Source organism: Chionomys nivalis, chromosome 18 (assembly GCF_950005125.1).
Source record: "Chionomys nivalis chromosome 18, mChiNiv1.1, whole genome shotgun sequence".
Lineage (NCBI taxonomy): Eukaryota > Metazoa > Chordata > Mammalia > Rodentia > Cricetidae > Chionomys > Chionomys nivalis.
Window position 1 is genome coordinate 10,081,796 of NC_080103.1, and position 17,083 is coordinate 10,098,878.

Consider the following 17,083-nt stretch of genomic DNA (forward strand, 5'->3'; position numbering starts at 1 on the left):
AAGAGCATTTCTGTTTCCAGAGGACCTGGCTTCAGTTCCTAGCACTCACACAATGACTTGTAAACAGCAGTAACTCCAGGTCCAGGACATCTGACACTTTTCTGGCCTCTACTAGGCAAACATGTGGTACATATACATATACCTGCAAGCTATTCAGGCAAAACACTCAGATACATAGAATAAAGATAAATCTTAAACAACAACAAAACTGGCTGATTGTGGTGGCACACACCTGAAATCCCAACACTCCTATGGGCAGTGAAGTAGAAGAAAACGGGCTGGCAAAATCTTATGTGTGATACAATGGAAGTAACAAGAAAGAATCTCCTCAACAGCCGGGCGGTGGTGGCGCACGCCTTTAATCCCAGCACTTGGGAGGCAGAGGCAGGCGGATCTCTGTGAGTTCGAGACCAGCCTGGTCTACAGAGCTAGTTCCAGGACAGGCTCCAAAGCCACAGAGAAACCCTGTCTCGAAAAACCAAAAAAAAAAAAAAAAAAGAATCTCCTCAACAATGTGGAAGGAAAAACTGACTCCAAAAATTGTTCTCTGACCTCTACACATGTGCAGTGGAATGTGCACACTTGCACACAAATTTAAAAGAAAAAGTCCATGATCTTTTTTCCCCCTTCTTTTTCTGTTTTTGAAGTTCTGGGGATCAAACCCAAGTGCCTTCTACATACTAGTCATATGTTCAACCACTATGGATCTTACAAACATGTAAAATATATAGAATACACGGTAAGAAAAAAATGTAAAACTCTAAAAGAAGTCAAAAGAAAACAGGTCCAGGGTTCATCTCCCAGCACTGGAAAAATAAATAAGTAGACAGATGATCTACAGACTCACTCTTCTATTATTTGTCCGATTCTGGTACACTAACCACAAAAGCTAAAAATATCTCAAGAAAGTTTGTGAATACACGTCTGTGCAGTTATCTATTTCCTTTGGACTTAAAGTGTTATCTGACGCATATGCACCATCTTTCCAGTATGAACTAACAAACTCACAGGTCAAAGCCATTGGGTATGATGTAAGAGTCCCACCACTCAATCTCAGGGATATCGCCTTCCTTTAGCTCTTTCTTAGGAGCAATAAGGGCAAGCCTAGTAGACGTGTGAATGCCTGTTTTTCTAGCAGCCTGTGAAATCTCTGCTTGCAGCTTCTCCAATTGAGCCTAAAAGCAAGAAAAAACAAAACAGGAAAGTGAGTTGGAACAATAGAAGGTGATAGAGTCACAAATTTAAAAACACCCCTAGTTAAAATCTTTATACCTAATGCAAGGAATTCACAACTTCTGAAAGGTAAGAAAGGAATTATGTTTTATTTCTTTACTCATTTATTTACATGTTCACTCTCCCTCTCTCCCTTCACTCCATATGCATTAGTGGAATTCAATGAAAATCTCACTCTGAGAAGACAAAAAGGTCTATTTCGCTGTCTATAGGGTCAATTCAACTTTCCTAATTACATGGATTTTCTGTAGTAAATTTTAATGCCAGGCTATCATTCATCAAAAGAGGTCAAGACAATGGTTCTGAATTGTCTTCCTCAACTGACAGTCTATGGGGAAAATTTCTACACAGGCAGAAAGTAGTCAGGAAGAGAAATATGCTAAACATCAAATGTTCTAGGAATACAGCACTTAAACCATATACTTATTGTTTTAAACTATGTATCTAATTCCCAAAAATATGGAAGCTAACAGCGTCTTAATTTCTGAATTACCTTTGTCCGTAATCGTTGAGCAATCTTTTCAAATTTGCCCTTGTCGTGGAATTTAAAAGTGCGTCTTTGGCGCTGGGAAGGGGCAATTGAAACTCGGGGGTCAAAGAAGGTATTAGATTCCATGTCCTCTGATGGCTTTTCTTTCAGCTGCTGCTTGAACTGTTCCCTTTTCACAGCTCGAATATTTGCCTTTAGGGTGGGCATCCGATGTGTCAGCTCAATCTCCTTGCCTGTCGCATCTACAGTGCGACCTTGCTCGTCTAGGATCAGCGGTGTAGGTTTAGTCTGATCTTTTAACTCTACTTTCCTGAAAAGTTCACAAAGAAATATATCCTATGGGTTACAACATTAAAGCAAGCAAAATCCACCAGAAACAAAGGAAACAGCCTAACAAAGTCAACCGTGTAAAGTACTTTTAGGGAAGGCAGTCCCATTAGTGCTCAATAAAATCTGATTTAAAAACATCAAAGGAGGGGACTGAAGAGATGGCTCAGCGGTTCAGAGCACTTGCTGCTGTAGCAGCGGGCCTGGGGTTTTTTTCCAGTATCCTCTTGGGACTCACAACTATCTGTAACTTGAGTTCCAGGGAATCTAATGCTCTCTTCTGACCCCTCAATGTACCAGGTACCCATGTACTACACAGATACACATGCAGGCAAAACACACATGTAAAATAAGTAAATCTCAAAACAAAACAATACAACAAAAACAAAGTAAATTAGTTCAGTTTTTTTTAGCTAAAACACAAACCAGGCTAGAGCTGTATTTCACTATTAGAGCACTTGCCCAGCACAAGTCCCTGGGCTCCAACCCAGGCACTGAAGGAAAAAGGCCACAAAAAATGTATCTGAGTATCTAAATACAGGGCACAATCAAATGAAATCAATTCTAAAAACCATGCTGAGAAGAATTGTTATCTAATCTTATTTTATTCCTAAATTCTTTTTTAAATTTATTTTTAGATCCTCTGGAACTGGACTTACAGATGGCCATTAGCCAACCCGTGGGTGCTGGGAATCAAACCCTGGTCCCCTGGAATAGCAGCAAGTACTCTTAACTACTAAGTCACCATCTGCCCACTCCACTCCCGATATTTATTTAATAAACATTGGTGTTTTGCCTACATGTATGTCTGTGTGAGGGGATCAGATCAACTGGGGTTGGTTTCTTTTCTTTCTTCTTTTTTCTTTTTTTCGAGACAAGGTTTCTCTGTAGCTTTTTGGAGCCTGTCCTGGAACTAGCTCTCCTCGTAGACCAGGCTAGCCTCGAACTCACAGAGATCCACCTGCCTCTGCCTCCCGAGTGCTGGGATTAAAGGCGTGTGCCACCACCGCCCAGCTGGGGTTGGAATTATAGACAATAGTAAGCTGCCAGGTAGATGCTGGGAATTGTACCTGGGTCCTCTGGAAGAGCAGCCAGTGCTTGTGATCATTGAGCCATCTCTCCAGCCCCAGGCCCCTACTTTTTTGTGTGGTAGTGGTGGTGGTGGTGGTGGTACTGCGGATTGAGAACCCAGGGCCTCCTGCATACTAGCCAAATGTTCTGCTACAGGGACACACCTCTTTACATTTATCTGCTCCTGAATTCTTGAAGCAGTCTTAGGATGCCAAACCAATAACAAATGAGACAGGGTCTTGCTATGCAGTCCTGGCTGGCCTAGAGCCTTTTATGTTAGACTAGGCTAGATTCATATTTACCTCACTCTTCTTGCCTCTACCCCGAGTAACAGAATTGCAGGTATGTGCCACCACATCTCGCCAAGTCTAACATCTGATCTCACTCACTACTGTTTAATGGCTAAAGCTCTTGAATGATAGGTCCAAGAAACCTGACTCTATTCTTACCTCCAATAATAGCTAAAAATATTATTTTTGTTATACCAATTATAAATACACAACAAACTCTACAACAAAGCCAAAACCAAATGTAATTGGTATTTAGAACACATATTAAAAGTATGAAATGGTAAGAAATTATTAAATGCTCTTTGGGGGAGAAAAAAAAAATCAGTAAGGTTCAAGTAAATTACCTTTAATTTACTACTCCTAAAACTTCACAAGTGATAAGCGAGTCTGTGAAAGATACTCACGGTGGAGCTATGCCCATGGCATGGAGATTAGCCAGGCCCACCATGTTGGCATTGCCAATCAGCCCTGGTTTCAAAGCCAGCTGGGCTTGGATTCGTGCTTGCAGCTCAGCTGCTTTCCTTGCCTTCTCAATAGCATCATTCATAAACGTAGCGGCCTGGGAGGGCTGAATAGTGTTGCCAATCGGAAGTCGCTCTGGTTGGGAAGAAGAAGGTGTCTTTGGCTATAAGATAGAGATTAAAAGAAATCCAAGGGTTTGAGATAGGCATACAGATACATACATACCATAGTAGTTATAGTAGGTGACTGTGGACTGTCTGGACTTCATGTGAATGAATGACAACAAATTCCAGAGTAATGTGGACACAATACCTGAGGTGTAGGGGGGCTAATGAAGCTCAGTTGTTTTTTCCGTTCCTCAATTTGCCGTGTTGCCGCCTCCATCATCTGTTTGATCTGTTCTCCAGAGGGAAAAATTGGAAAAGATTGGTTTCTCCATAAATGCGCCCAAATGAAAAGCATTCAGTTCTAGAAACCTAAAAGTTCATGTCTCTACACAAATTAGTGCGTGCACACAGACACACACTTGTGCGCACGTGCGTGCGTGCGCGCACATACACACACACAAAACCTGCATCATAAACTAGAAACTTTAGTAAGCCTTTGCAATCAAGCACTAGAATTTTCAATCTTCTTTCCCCCACGGTAGGACTGGTGTATTAAATAGTATACATTATGGTGACTGAGACTCCGACAATGAGTTTAGAGCTGTGCCACTTCCTGCTTGTATAACGTGGATAAGGCATGAACATCTTAACCTCCCAAGAATCTAAAAGGGGGAAAGTAGTGCATGCACACTTCTTACCAAATTATTACACTAACGAGGGGCAGGGTTGGCGAGATGGTTAAGAGCTAAAGCACCAGCTGCTCTTTGCAGAAGACCTGTGTTCAGTTCCCAGTACCCACAAGGTGGTTCACAACTATCTCTCACTAGTTCTAGGGGTGTGACACTTCTAATTTCCACAGGTTCCTGCATGCACATGGTGCATATATACAGACTTAAGCACAGAGACATAAAATAAAATAAATATATGTTATTTTTTAAAAATTATGCTTTGCCAACCAGGCATGATGGCACAGACCTTTATCTTAGCATTTGGGAGGCAGAGGCAGGTGTATCTATCTGAGTCTGAGGCCAGTCTGTTCTATACATAGTGAATGACAGGCCAGTCAGGGCTAAATAGTAAGACCTTGTCCCAAAAAATAATCATGCTACCAACCCCTGAATTTCTACTGTAGGTAGCCCTGGGCAATAGTGCCGGCCTCTTTAGAGGTGTTTCTATAAGCCCCCTAGCATGTCCTAACGACGTTCAGAAAGAAGCTCTAAGGATATAGTCAAGCCTACTGCTATCGTTTCATTTAATTTTCCCAATGATGATGAAGTAGACAATTGGTCAAACAATGACATAACACACTAGGTGCTTAATAAATACAATTTCAATAATCCTTAGCTGGACTATTTCTGATTAAACTAAGGACTGCTAAAACATAAAGCAAAAAATGAAACTTTCCCCAATGGTTAATACCAAGTCAAATCAAGACCGCAGTAAATATGGACCTGAGTGCCTTTTGTTTCAGCTCACAAAATTGCTTTGCTTCTTTTAACTAACCTGCAGCTTTGTCAGCATGCCAGGGCTTTCTGATGGAGGCCCAGGGATCACCTCTGGCTCCTCTTCTACTTCCTCAAAACGGGGTATTCGCCGCTTCTTTACCCCTGATGATTCTTTTGAGATCTCAGAGTCATCACCAAACACCTCCTAAAGGAACCAAAGATGAAAGAAGAATTGTATCCTTCCCCAGGGGAAAAAAATGGAAGAACCATCCCGACCCTACCAGCATCCTGTGCTTTTCCCAGGGGAATGACACAATCTTTCAAACTACTTTGGAAGGGTCTGCTAGACTCTCTCCACCAAGTGGGCCATTTCACCCAGCTTCATCATTCCTCTACCCCATTCAAGCAATTTCATCCCCACATTCTCATAATGTTCCCATCTCAAGATCTTCACCAATGCTACTCCTACATCGTGCTCTTCCTCAACACTCTTTCCCACAAGTCCTGTCTCAAACTCACCTCCTCCAGGAAGCTTTCCTCACCATCTCATCCCACTCTGATCAAACCGTTCTTTCATTGAACAGCTTGGTTCATATTAGATAACATTAGATTGCTGACATTGTTTGCCGTGTTAGGTAGTACTTTCTCCCAATTAAAATCTAAGTTCTTCCAGAAAAGAGGCTTGTTCTTTTTAGTATTCCCCAATAACATTTTCTTCTTATCATACAATGGGAACTCAAATATGTCGACTAATTTGCAAAATGAATTTAATAGGACCAAGAGTGGCCAACTGGCAGGGACAATGGGAAAAAGCAAATGTACACACCGGTGGTAGGCTTTGGGTGACATCCCCTCTTCACTAGGAGGGCTCGTGTTTTGCAAGGACATATCCTCAGCCAGGGGCGAGCGCTTCCTGGAACTCCTACAGTTCAAGAAAAAGGACTCTCCCATAATATATTGTGTGGAGTGGGGACTTGAATGGACCAAAAATGGGACCCATATTCCATGCTATCTAGATATCTCCCTCGAGAAACCATTTCTACTATCCCACCCAATGTAGTCAATTCATTCAGAGCATGAGCTTGGCACTTCCAGTGTACGTACTACCATAAAGTAATCGCCACTGTGATCTGTACAGCATGTGGACTAGCCATCCCTCTTAAGTTTAACCAGAGTCTGAAATTCTATAATCATTTATACAAAACTGCTACTCGGATTTCATAATCTGTAGCTGATTTATTGCAACTCCTCACTTCTACATTGCAGACTAATTTAAGGAGAGACTATGTTTGATTTCTCTGATTACCCTATAATCCTATAAAAACAAAAAGGAATTTCTATATTTCTTGGTCCTGTAACATGGCCCAGACCGCAGGTAGACACTGCTCATCTTTTTGTGTCTCAGAACAAGAACTGATATCCAAGGTACCAAATGCACCTTCACATGACTATCATGGCATGTGCTTAGAATTTTGGTACTTGGGAGGCTGGGCCAGAATCTCTGAGTTTGAGGTCGGTCTAGCCTTGGGGGCAAGATCTTGTCTCAAAAATCCAAAACAAGGGCTGGAAAGATGATTCAGGGGTTAAGAGTGAGTTTGTTCTTCCAGGAACTAGTTTGGTTCCCAGCACCTACACAGTGGCTCACAACCACCTGTAATTCAAGCCCCAAGGGATCTGACACCCTCTTCTGACATTTATGGGCACCTGTGTGCATACACATACATAAAAATTTAAAATGAATCTTAAAAAAAATCCATAAACAAAAGAAAACATATTAAATATAAAGACAAGTGGATCATGGTGATACACCCCTGTAACCCTAGCACTCAAGAGCATCACAGTTCCAGGGACAGGCTAATCTAGCTATATAGTAAGACCTTATCTCAGAACAAACAAAAACCCAAGAGAGGCAAAGGGAAGTCAGACAGAAATTGGCTTCATTTGGGAACTGAGATAAGAGATCAGCTACTTGACAGTGCTCATTTGTAAAAGGGCCATAACTACAGAGCAACCACAGTATAAACACTGTGTAGAAAAGGGAGGAGTATTTCTAACTCTTTTACACATTCTACTCATGAAACCAGTGACCCTCATAGGGTACACAACAAATGTGGGCTATATGGTAGTTGGTTTCAGGCATTTTATCTACAAGCACATTAAATAGAAATCTCTTTATTGAGCAAGAATGAGGTTTACAGTCAGGAAGCAGTGGAGACATGATGAAGCAACTCTCTAGACTTTAAGTAGTCCAAGATTCTTAGAGAAATCAATTTATAGGACATAGTAAAGAGGTAACGGGGGAAAATAAAACGATGTATAAAAAAGGACAAAGCTGCTGGGCAGTGGTGGCGCACACCTTTAATCCCAGCACTCAGGAGGCAGAGGCAGGCAGATCTCTGTGAGTTCGAGACCAGCCTGGTCTACAAGAGCTAGTTCCGGGACAGGCTCCAAAAAACCACAGAGAAACCCTGTCTCGAAAAACCAAAAAAAAAAAAAAAAAAAAAAAGGACAAAGCTATCAATTACTTCTTGGGACTATTTTAAATGAACTCTGCTCACAATCGAAAGATGGTGATAATACAAATTCTACCCCTCCACTTTACTGTCTGATGATCCCTCTTGAACACTGGGGGCTCTGTTTTGTTGTTGTTGTGTTTACTTTTTATTTGTTGCAATACAGGACTGAGCCCAGGGCCTCATGCATGCCAGGCAAGCACTCTATTCCTGAGCTATAACCCTAGCCCCAACAACAGGCATTCTAATAGTAGATGTTAAAGTGTAAACAGGGAAGCTGAGCACGTTTCTTATTCCAAACACTCCTGAGCTTATTAGACAGTGACCGCAACCTACCTTTAACTCTCGTTTTCTGCTTCTGTCACTGCTAGACTTGGAATGTCTGGAACTTCGGCCTTCCTCCACAGCCTCAAACAGCTTATCCACAAATCGGAGAGTAGAATCATCAAGAAAAGGTTTCAGGTGATCTGACAGGAAAAACGAGGCCATAGTTTGAAAAGGTAAAAGTATACAGTCCAATAGCAAACATGTAATAAACAGCAGACAAGTAGAGGAAAGAGAATGTTTTCACTTTTTATTTCTTTAAGGTAATTTTACATTTTGACTGCACATATCACTACATGCTGCATCCCCAAGGAGGCCAGAAGACAGCACCGACTCCCTAGGAACTGGAGTTAGACAGTGTTAGCTGACATGTGGGTGCTGGGAACTGAACCTGGGTCTGCCACAAGAGCAGCCAGAGCTCTTAACTGCTGAGCCATCTCTCCAGCTCAGGAAAAAAAAATTTTAAAAACTTCTTTGTAGGGAACTAGAAAAATGGCTAAGAGCACATACTGCTCTTGTAGAGGACCCAAGTTTGGTACCCAAAATTCACAATGAGCTGCTGATAACTGCCTATGACCTAACCCTTTTGAGGGCATCTTCCCTCACATACCCATACCCCCACACACAATTAATGCACATGCGCGCGCACACACACATATTTAAAACCATAAACAACAGGGGCTCAACAGGTGGCTTATCAGTTAAGAGCATTGGCTGCTTTTCCAGAGGACCTAGGTTTGATTCCCAGCACCCACATGGAGGCTCATAACTGTCTATTTAAACTCCAGTTTTAGGAGATCTGACTCTTTCTAACTACCTTCATACTTCTGGGGTATATACAAAAATGTAAACAAACGTAAACACTCATACACATAAAAACTAAAATAAGAAATAAGAATAGCTTCAGGCATGAGAACACTGTAATCCCAGCACTCAGAAGACTAAGGGCTAAATAGTGAAATCGTGTCTTCATAGTAACTTAAGCAAACAATTTTCTTTTCAGAATTCCCAGTTTCTGCTATACTTAATGACCCTTTTATATGAGATAAAAGGTTCTAATTTTTTTGAAGCAGAAAGTATAGCCAGAGAAATCTGCTTAAATTGAGCATCAAAGTTTCAGATGAGGGTTGGGAATGTAGCTCTTTGGAGGAGTACTTTGCTTGGCAGACACAGGGCTTGGGTCCAACTCCCAGCACCCAATAAACGGTTTAAGACAATTATCATCTTAAACTTCCTACACAACAAATCATGGAAGACTACCACCGAACCCACCGCCCTGTACCTTTTCCTGTCTCTTACTAGGCTTCCACACTATGAGGCTTCCACACTATGAGAGCCTGTCTGATGATCAGGCTCTTTGACTGCAGAGTATTTCCTAAGCAGACTTGACCTAGGTGACTTGGTATGGTGGCCAAAGACTGTGATTCATAATGTGCCATAAATAATAAAGAGAGAGAGAAAGATTGGTTGTTTAAGCTCTTCCCATTGTAAAAAAAGGGAAAATAAGGAGAGAGGGGGGTGGCTCAGTTGGTGGAGTGCTTGCCTAGGTCTGGTTTCTTCCATCTCCACTGCTGCATAAATCAGGTACGGTGTGCATGCATAATCCCAGAACTCAGGATGTAGAGCAGTGCTTCACAACCCTCCTAATGCTGCGACCCTTTAATACACGTCCCTCATGTTGTAGTGGCCGCACCATAAAATTATTTCAATGCTACTTCACAACTGTAATTTTGCTACTGTTATGAATTATAACATTAATATCTTATCAGAATAAGCAGAATATTCGATATAGGACTCTTGTAGGGTCAAAATCCACAGGTTGAGAACTGCTGATGTAGAGGACTGAGTACCATGAGTCTTAGGCCATCCTCAGCTACAACATAATGATTTGGAAGCCAGGCTGGGCTCCATGAGACCCTGTCTTTAAAAAAAAAAAAAAAAAAAAAAGTGGGTGGGGGGAAGAGAATAGCACACACCTTTAATCCCAGCCTCAAGAGGCAAAGGCAGGTGGATCTCTCTGAGTTCAAGGCCAGCCTGGTCTATATAGCAAGTTCCAGGCCAGAAAAGGTTTCACCGAAGACCTTGTTCCCCAAAACAAACTAAAATAAAGGGGGTAGGATGGAGAAAGGCTCACTATTCTGACCTTTTCTTTAATTTGTTGCTAATAGAGACAGTCTGGGGAAGTTCAAATCAATGTTTGGGATGAATCAGAATCCCAAAGAAGTCAGAAGAATCAGAAAGGTACATACCTGCTGCCTTCTTCTTGTCCATGCCCTTCCCCACACAGTTCAGTGCCGCAGTGACCACCGTGGGCTCCGAGAAGCCCAGCACTCTCTTCACCGTCTTCTCTATCCATGGTTTCAGCTCATCCAGCTCCCGCTTAGATAGCGCCATTTTGGGGGAAAGGAGATGAGATACTATACCTAAAACAAACCAAGCAAGAGTCAGAGAAGTCAGGATAACAGTAGACTAGGAAGGAGTGCTTCCCCCTTCCTCCTCCCCACTCCTAGGCAAGTACCTCCACTTCATATGAACGGGAATACTCGCCTCAAAGGAAGGAAGTGTCCCACTAGCTGTTTTGGTTTTTGAGACAGGAGCTCACTGTGTAACTCAAGCAGAACTTAACATTGGCAATCCTCCTGCCTCCTCTTGCCCAGTCAGGGATTCTGGGAGTACACCACCATGCCCCAGTCATTAGATGTTTTAATTCTAATTCAGTATCAGTCATCAATGCTATCTGAAAAATAAACAAACTGGGAATAACCTGTCTGAGAAATGAGTGCTAACTTCTGACCCTGTCATGCAAAGGACACACAGACAGAACATTTAGAGTCAATCGAGAAGACAACTTTACTATCCCTTTTACTTCTGAAGGCACTCTATAACCCAGCTCTGACCTAAAACGAGGGTTTATGGCAGTCAGTCCTCCTGTGGTAAAGTCTCATAATGCAATCCTTAAGAGCACTGTTACATTTCTCTGTAGTTTAAAATTCACAGTGGTGAACATGCTATACACCAGTAATCCAACACATACTCCATAGGACTTGTCGGCTGACTTAGGCAAATAAATCTAAGTTCAGAAAAAGACTAGTCATGTTTTCAATTCTCTCCTTCTCACTTTTGTTATTAGCTCCAAACTCTCCACAACAAACTTCTATTACGTAAAGCAAGTTTTATAAAACTTCAACAGTACTCATGCTTACATATGGGTAAAATGTACATCTTAAATCTCAAACATCCTCACAAGCATAGTGAAAACTTCACTTCTGACTTTGTCCCAAATAGCTGTATAGCAACCAATGAACTGCTCTGATCCCAACTTCCCAAGCACTGCCATGTATCATGGTATAATTTGGGAATTACTCTTCCAAAAAAATGTTTTTAACGTGTACCCCAGGCTGGCCTCGAACTCGTAATCAATCCTCCTGGCTCCACCTCCTTCAGCAAATCCTACTGGTGTGTGCCACCACAACCGGCTCAAAATGTTTTAAGACATCTAGATCATACAAGCCTGTAATTTCAGCACAAGGGAGGTAAAGACAGAAAAATCAGGAGTTCAGGTCTAGCCTTGACTACAGAGCTCAAAGTCACCCTTGGCTACATGGACCTTGTCATAAAACAGAAAGACGCACCCTGGGCAGTGGTGGGGCACGCCTTTAATCCCAGCACTGGGGAGGCAGAGGCAGGCGGATCTCTGTGAGTTCGGGGCTACCCTGGTCTACAAGAGTGAGTTCCAGGACAGGCTACAGAGAAACCCTGTCTCGAAAAACCAAAAAAGCAGGAAGATGCAGTCTAATTAGCTCCTACAGTCTTGACAGATTCGCTTCTCCTATGATCTGCCACCAAGCAGTGACTCTGATATGTCTGAATGAAGCTGGAAGGCTGAGCCTCAGTGACAGGTTTTATGAACTAACCCTGGGGAGCAGTTTTGTGCCATCACGAGATAGCAGTAGACTTACAGTCTATCAAAAAGAAAGCAAACACAAGCACTAACAAGAGTGGAGCCAAGAGCTCACTGAACAGACAGTAAATATACTAAGCACCACCATTTATAAGCCGTTGGGCAAATAAGTTAATTCTCCAGAGCCTCGGTTTACTCATCTTAGAAAATGGGAACATTTGACACAGCACTCCATTCAATAACCACTTAAGTAACTACTGTCGAGCAGAATACTTACTGCATGTTCAGACACACACACAGCAGTGACCAAGATAGTCAAGAGCCCTCATGTTACTGGGGCTTACAACCCACTACAATCCAGTAATAGGCTAGAACATGCAAGCAATTTCAAAATCCAAAGTACTAGGAGAAGCATATTAGCACATTGGATGTGAGCCCAAGCACTATACCAACAAATGGATGTCTTCAAATTCGACCCGATTCTTCTTAAATGTGCAAACGAGACAGTCAACGGGTAAGAAAGTTTCAGCTACCAGAGTTGCCACTAACCAAATGTTCACCCCTAACAGCGAGGAGGCGGCAGCGTCGGTGTCGGGACCGGAGGGAGCAGAGGAAGGCGGAATCTCTCTTATGAATGAGCAGGAGCAGAAAGCCAGCTTCCAAGGAATCCCTCGCTCTTCTTCGCTGCAAGCCCCTGGTCCCCGGTACCCCCATCTTCAGTCTTTCCAGCCGGCCCCCGCCCCACGAGTCCCACCTAACTCCTCACCTCAGAGCAGGTCTGCCCACCCTGCTCCTTCCCGCCCCCGCCCTGTTCCTCCAGGAACCCCATTCTGACTCGTTCTTCCAAAGAACCGGGCGCTCCTCTTCCCCGCTTCCCGCCGAGGACTCCCGCCCGGTCCTCCCGCCGGACTCAGCCCTGTCCGGCCGCTCGGACCGAAGGCTACCCTCTCGGGGCGCGGGGCCACTACTCACCTCACAAACTTCAGCCCCTGAGACGGAGCCCGAACGTTACACCGGAACCGGAAACCTTCCGGTCGCCCTACGGCCCGCCGTCGCTACCGCCACAGCCGCCGCCACGCTGCGGTCCCCACAGCACGTGACGAGGGAAGGCGGCGCCGCGGCCGCGCAGCCGCGGTAGCCTGGGGCCGGCGGCGAGGCGCATGCGCAGCGGGGTCCTAGAGATTAAGCGGCTGACTGCCCTCGGAGCGATTCCCACATTAGCCCAGTCATTCTTGCCTGGAGCAGAAACGGGTTGGCAGCGGTGTCCTTCGCGTCAAGGGTTAGTGCGCTAAGATTACTGCTAGAACTAAAGGCGGGGAGTTCGTGCTCAAAATGGCCTTTCTTATATTAAAAAAAAATGTTATAATCACTAACATTAGCCATCCCTCCTTAACTTTTTCTTCCTAATCTAACAGCGGTGCCAGAGACCACGCAACAGAAAAGAACACACACTCAGAGCTATCCCCTGGCTTTCCATTCTCCAGTGAAACACCGACAAGACCTGTCTCACTTTCTAACCTGTGGGATCACACTTAGTGTTCCCATTGCTTACTCAGAATCTGGACCACTTCCTGGCATGGCGCTTTCCGCCTGGCGTTGCTCTTTACTCTCCCTGGCGTTTCTGTTCATATTGGCCCCAGGGGGACCTTTCTGACACTCTTGTTTGCTAGTTCCCTTCTCTTACTGTACGTGTAGCGTCATCTATCATATGCATACAAGTTTACTTCGGCTTAGTACCTGCCCGCTGACTCCGTAGTTCACTGATATATCTTAAATACTTAACACTCGCACAATTAAGTACTTAATAAAAACTTGTCTACCGTGGCATGTCCCCCACTACACCCCCAAAATGCAATACGAAAACAATTTTTTTAAAGAATGGAAATTCCTCTGGGAAAGGTGGGAGGAGTGGATATCGGTTAGATAAAATACGCAGTTAGGTAAATTACGTCTGGTCTTCAGCATGTGCCACCATGCCCAGCTTTAACTTCAGTTTTACACCTGTGAATGCCCAGTTTTCCAATACTGTCATTTGTTTTGTTTTGAGATGATCTCGCGTCACCTAGGCTGACTCCAAACTCGACAGCAGTGGAGGATGACCTTGAATCCTTATGTTCCCACCTCCATTTCTTGTTTCTCTGTGTCACCCTGGCTGTCCTGGAACTCACTATGTAGACCAGGCTGGCCTCAAACTCAGATCTATTTGCCTTTGCCTCCTAAGTGCTGGAACTAAAGGTGTACACTCCACCACCTGGGCCATCTCCATTTCTTAAAAACTAAGATTACAGGCCTGAACCACCAAATCCAGCTCTCACAGCATTTTGTTGATCAGGCTGTCCTTTCCCCTTGGAATAGCTTTGATAACCTTGTCAAAAATCAGATGAGGGCAGAGAGGGACTGAAAGAGGGTTTTGTTTGTTTGTTTTGCATACACACATGCACATATGTTCAAGCACACATAAATAAAAATAAAATTCAAAAATATCAGATGCTCTGTGAGCAGCGGTGTCTGATAATGGCCTGAGTTCCATCCCAGGATCCCAGGAGGCAGGAGAAACGGACTCCTAGGAGTTGTCTTCACGCCGCCACAGGCGCACACTGATCTTAAAGGAGACACTTAAGTCAGCAAACCAGAACTTGGGATGTAGCTCAGTGGTTAGATCACTCGCCTAGCTTGGCTCGGACCCTGGGTGTGATGCCCACACTACAATGATATCAACAATCTGACCGTGTATGAGCTTATTCTGTTCTCCGTTCTACTCATCCACACCTGTTCCTTATACCAGGCCCCAGTCTAGTATGTGTTAATACGTTATTTAACCCGCCTGGTACCCTATTGAAGAAGGGATTCCTGTTTCCCCCTTCTCCATTTAAGGTCTGCTTTCTCCAGATTGGCGCTGAGTTCCTGGGCGTAAGTGGTCCTCGTTCTTCAGTTTGAGTAGTTGGGACTAACTGTGTGTGTCATGGCGCCTGACTCCTTTTGTCCTTTCCTAACGGAGGAAACGATTCAGAAAAATTATATGGAGGAATCACTGAGAGACTAATATTTATTTTAAACTCACCTGATTAAATACGGAAAATAAAATCAGTTCTACTAAAAACATTCCCCATAGAAAATTGAACCCAGCCGGGCGATGGTGGCGCACGCCTTTAATCCCAGCACTTGGGAGGCAGAGGCAGGCGGATCTCTGTGAGTTCGAGACCAGCCTGGTCTACAGAGCTAGTTCCAGGACAGGCTCCAAAGTGTCTCGAAAAACCAAAAAAAAAAAAAAAAAAAAAAAGAAAGAAAAAAAAAAGAAAGAAAATTGAACCCAGATTGTTAAAAAGCATTGAAAGAAGGCAGGGCATGTTGGCTCAGGCTTTTAATCCCAGCCCCTGAGTGGCAGAGGTAGTCAGATCTCTGTGAGCTGAAGATGAAGACCACACATTGAGATCATGTTTCAAAACACTGCAAGAAATTTACAAATAACTGAAAAATTGGAATACATTAATCAGAACACATTTTGGTGGGAAAATTCACTTTATTCTTGAGAAATTTCCAGCACTGTTACCAAGGACTTTCTTTTTTTTTTTTTTTTAACATAAATTAGCCCATTTATTTAGTTGGCTGTGCATTACTGAGTAGGCTTGGGTCTCAAATGGTAGCACTTCTGCTGGTCTTTCAGTTCCTTCAGTCTTCTGATGGCAGACTTCACTGTGACGGCAGCAGTGTTGAGGTCCAGGCCTCTCCCGCCACTTTTCCTGCAGGAACCACAGCGCCAGATGCCAACAGTTGTCTTTTCATCTTGGTCCTGCCACAGAAGGAGCACGTGTACTTGGCGTGCTGGCTGATTTCAATTTTCTTCACCATTTTCCGGAGGGAGGCACCATAGCGGGTCCCATATTTCCCGACAATCCCGACCCTCTTGGTGCGTTTAGCTATGTCGCCGGAACCTCCCAAGGACTTTTTTTTTTTGTCTGATTCTTGTGAAAACTAAGATTGGAAGCTAGCCAAGAACAGGTGTATTGTCTGAAAACTGCACGCTGCAGGCAGCAGCCTCACACTTGAGAACTTGCGCTCCAACTTTACTCACACACAGTGAACAACAGGCACAGATGCTGAGGCCGAAGTGGGGAAGTGGGACCCCACCCACATAGTAAACGGCTACTTTGGGTTGGGCCGGGGAGGGAGTAGTCTGTACAGCTAACCCGTGCCGATCAGTATCAGCAGCCTGTGTTTTGTGACGTGCTGGGACAAGGAGCTGTAGGTGGGAGACTGCATGAGCTGTGCGGTGTGATCCTGCTCCCCCACCATGCCACTCAAAAGGCAGGTTTCCTTCTGTTCTGTCATGCTACCCTGGCAGGGAAAGTGTGTTTAAGTTTGTATTTTTCAAATGATTGCACCTAGCTTTTAGCTGAGCACGGTGCCCCGTGCCTGTACTAAGGAAGGGCTGGGATCACTACACAGGGACTGAGGTCGGCATATTACTTGAGCCCAGCAGTCTAGGCCACCCTGAACAATACAACAAGAATCTCCCTCTTTAACCCTGTCTCGAAAAACCAAAAGAAAAAAAAAATCTCCCTCTTTAAGTCAGTCAACACACTTTCCTTTAAATTTTATTTACATGCATTGGTGTTTTGACTGCTTGAGGGTATAGGGTCCCCTGGAACTGGACTTACAGATAGCTGTGGGCTGCCATAATGGGTGCTGGGAATTGAACCTGGGTCCTCTGGAAGAACAGCTCATGCTCTGATTGCTGAACCAACTCTCCGGCCCCTAACAAACTTTTGTATCATGGAGGGGGTAGGAACTCCAAAAACACCTCATGCTACTGGAAAATTCTAATTCCCATCTTTCTAGGAAATCACTGCATTTTCTGATGAGTTTACCACCAAGAAGATAACTTGTAATTTTAGTTCATGTTGGGGTTGGTAAGATCAC

General features: G+C 43.9%; 1 protein-coding gene and 1 pseudogene across 6 annotated transcripts in view; both read right to left on the reverse strand.

Annotated features, from left to right (window-relative positions):
- Prpf3 (pre-mRNA processing factor 3) overlaps positions 1–13,251 on the reverse strand; it is a 29,587-nt gene extending 16,336 nt beyond the window's left edge. For 2 of the 6 annotated variants that reach the window (XM_057794057.1, XM_057794061.1), the window contains exons 1-9: positions 13,136–13,240; positions 10,810–10,999; positions 10,512–10,685; positions 8,275–8,405; positions 5,484–5,630; positions 4,186–4,269; positions 3,816–4,036; positions 1,727–2,033; positions 1,009–1,175 (exon numbers count right to left, since the gene is read on the reverse strand). In XM_057794057.1, coding sequence (XP_057650040.1) covers positions 1,009–1,175; positions 1,727–2,033; positions 3,816–4,036; positions 4,186–4,269; positions 5,484–5,630; positions 8,275–8,405; positions 10,512–10,656 — 1,202 coding nt within the window. In that variant the 5' untranslated portion in view covers positions 10,657–10,685; positions 10,810–10,999; positions 13,136–13,240. Of the gene's footprint in view, positions 1–1,008; positions 1,176–1,726; positions 2,034–3,815; positions 4,037–4,185; positions 4,270–5,483; positions 5,631–6,251; positions 6,348–8,274; positions 8,406–10,511; positions 10,686–10,809; positions 11,000–12,712; positions 12,812–13,135 lie in introns of those variants that run through there. The other 4 variants (XM_057794059.1, XM_057794058.1, XM_057794060.1 and 1 more) reach the window with 4 other exon arrangements.
- Positions 13,252–15,776: 2,525 nt separating this feature from the next.
- Positions 15,777–16,492, reverse strand: LOC130889968 (60S ribosomal protein L37a-like; annotated as a pseudogene).
- Between the last annotated feature and the right edge of the window lie 591 nt (positions 16,493–17,083).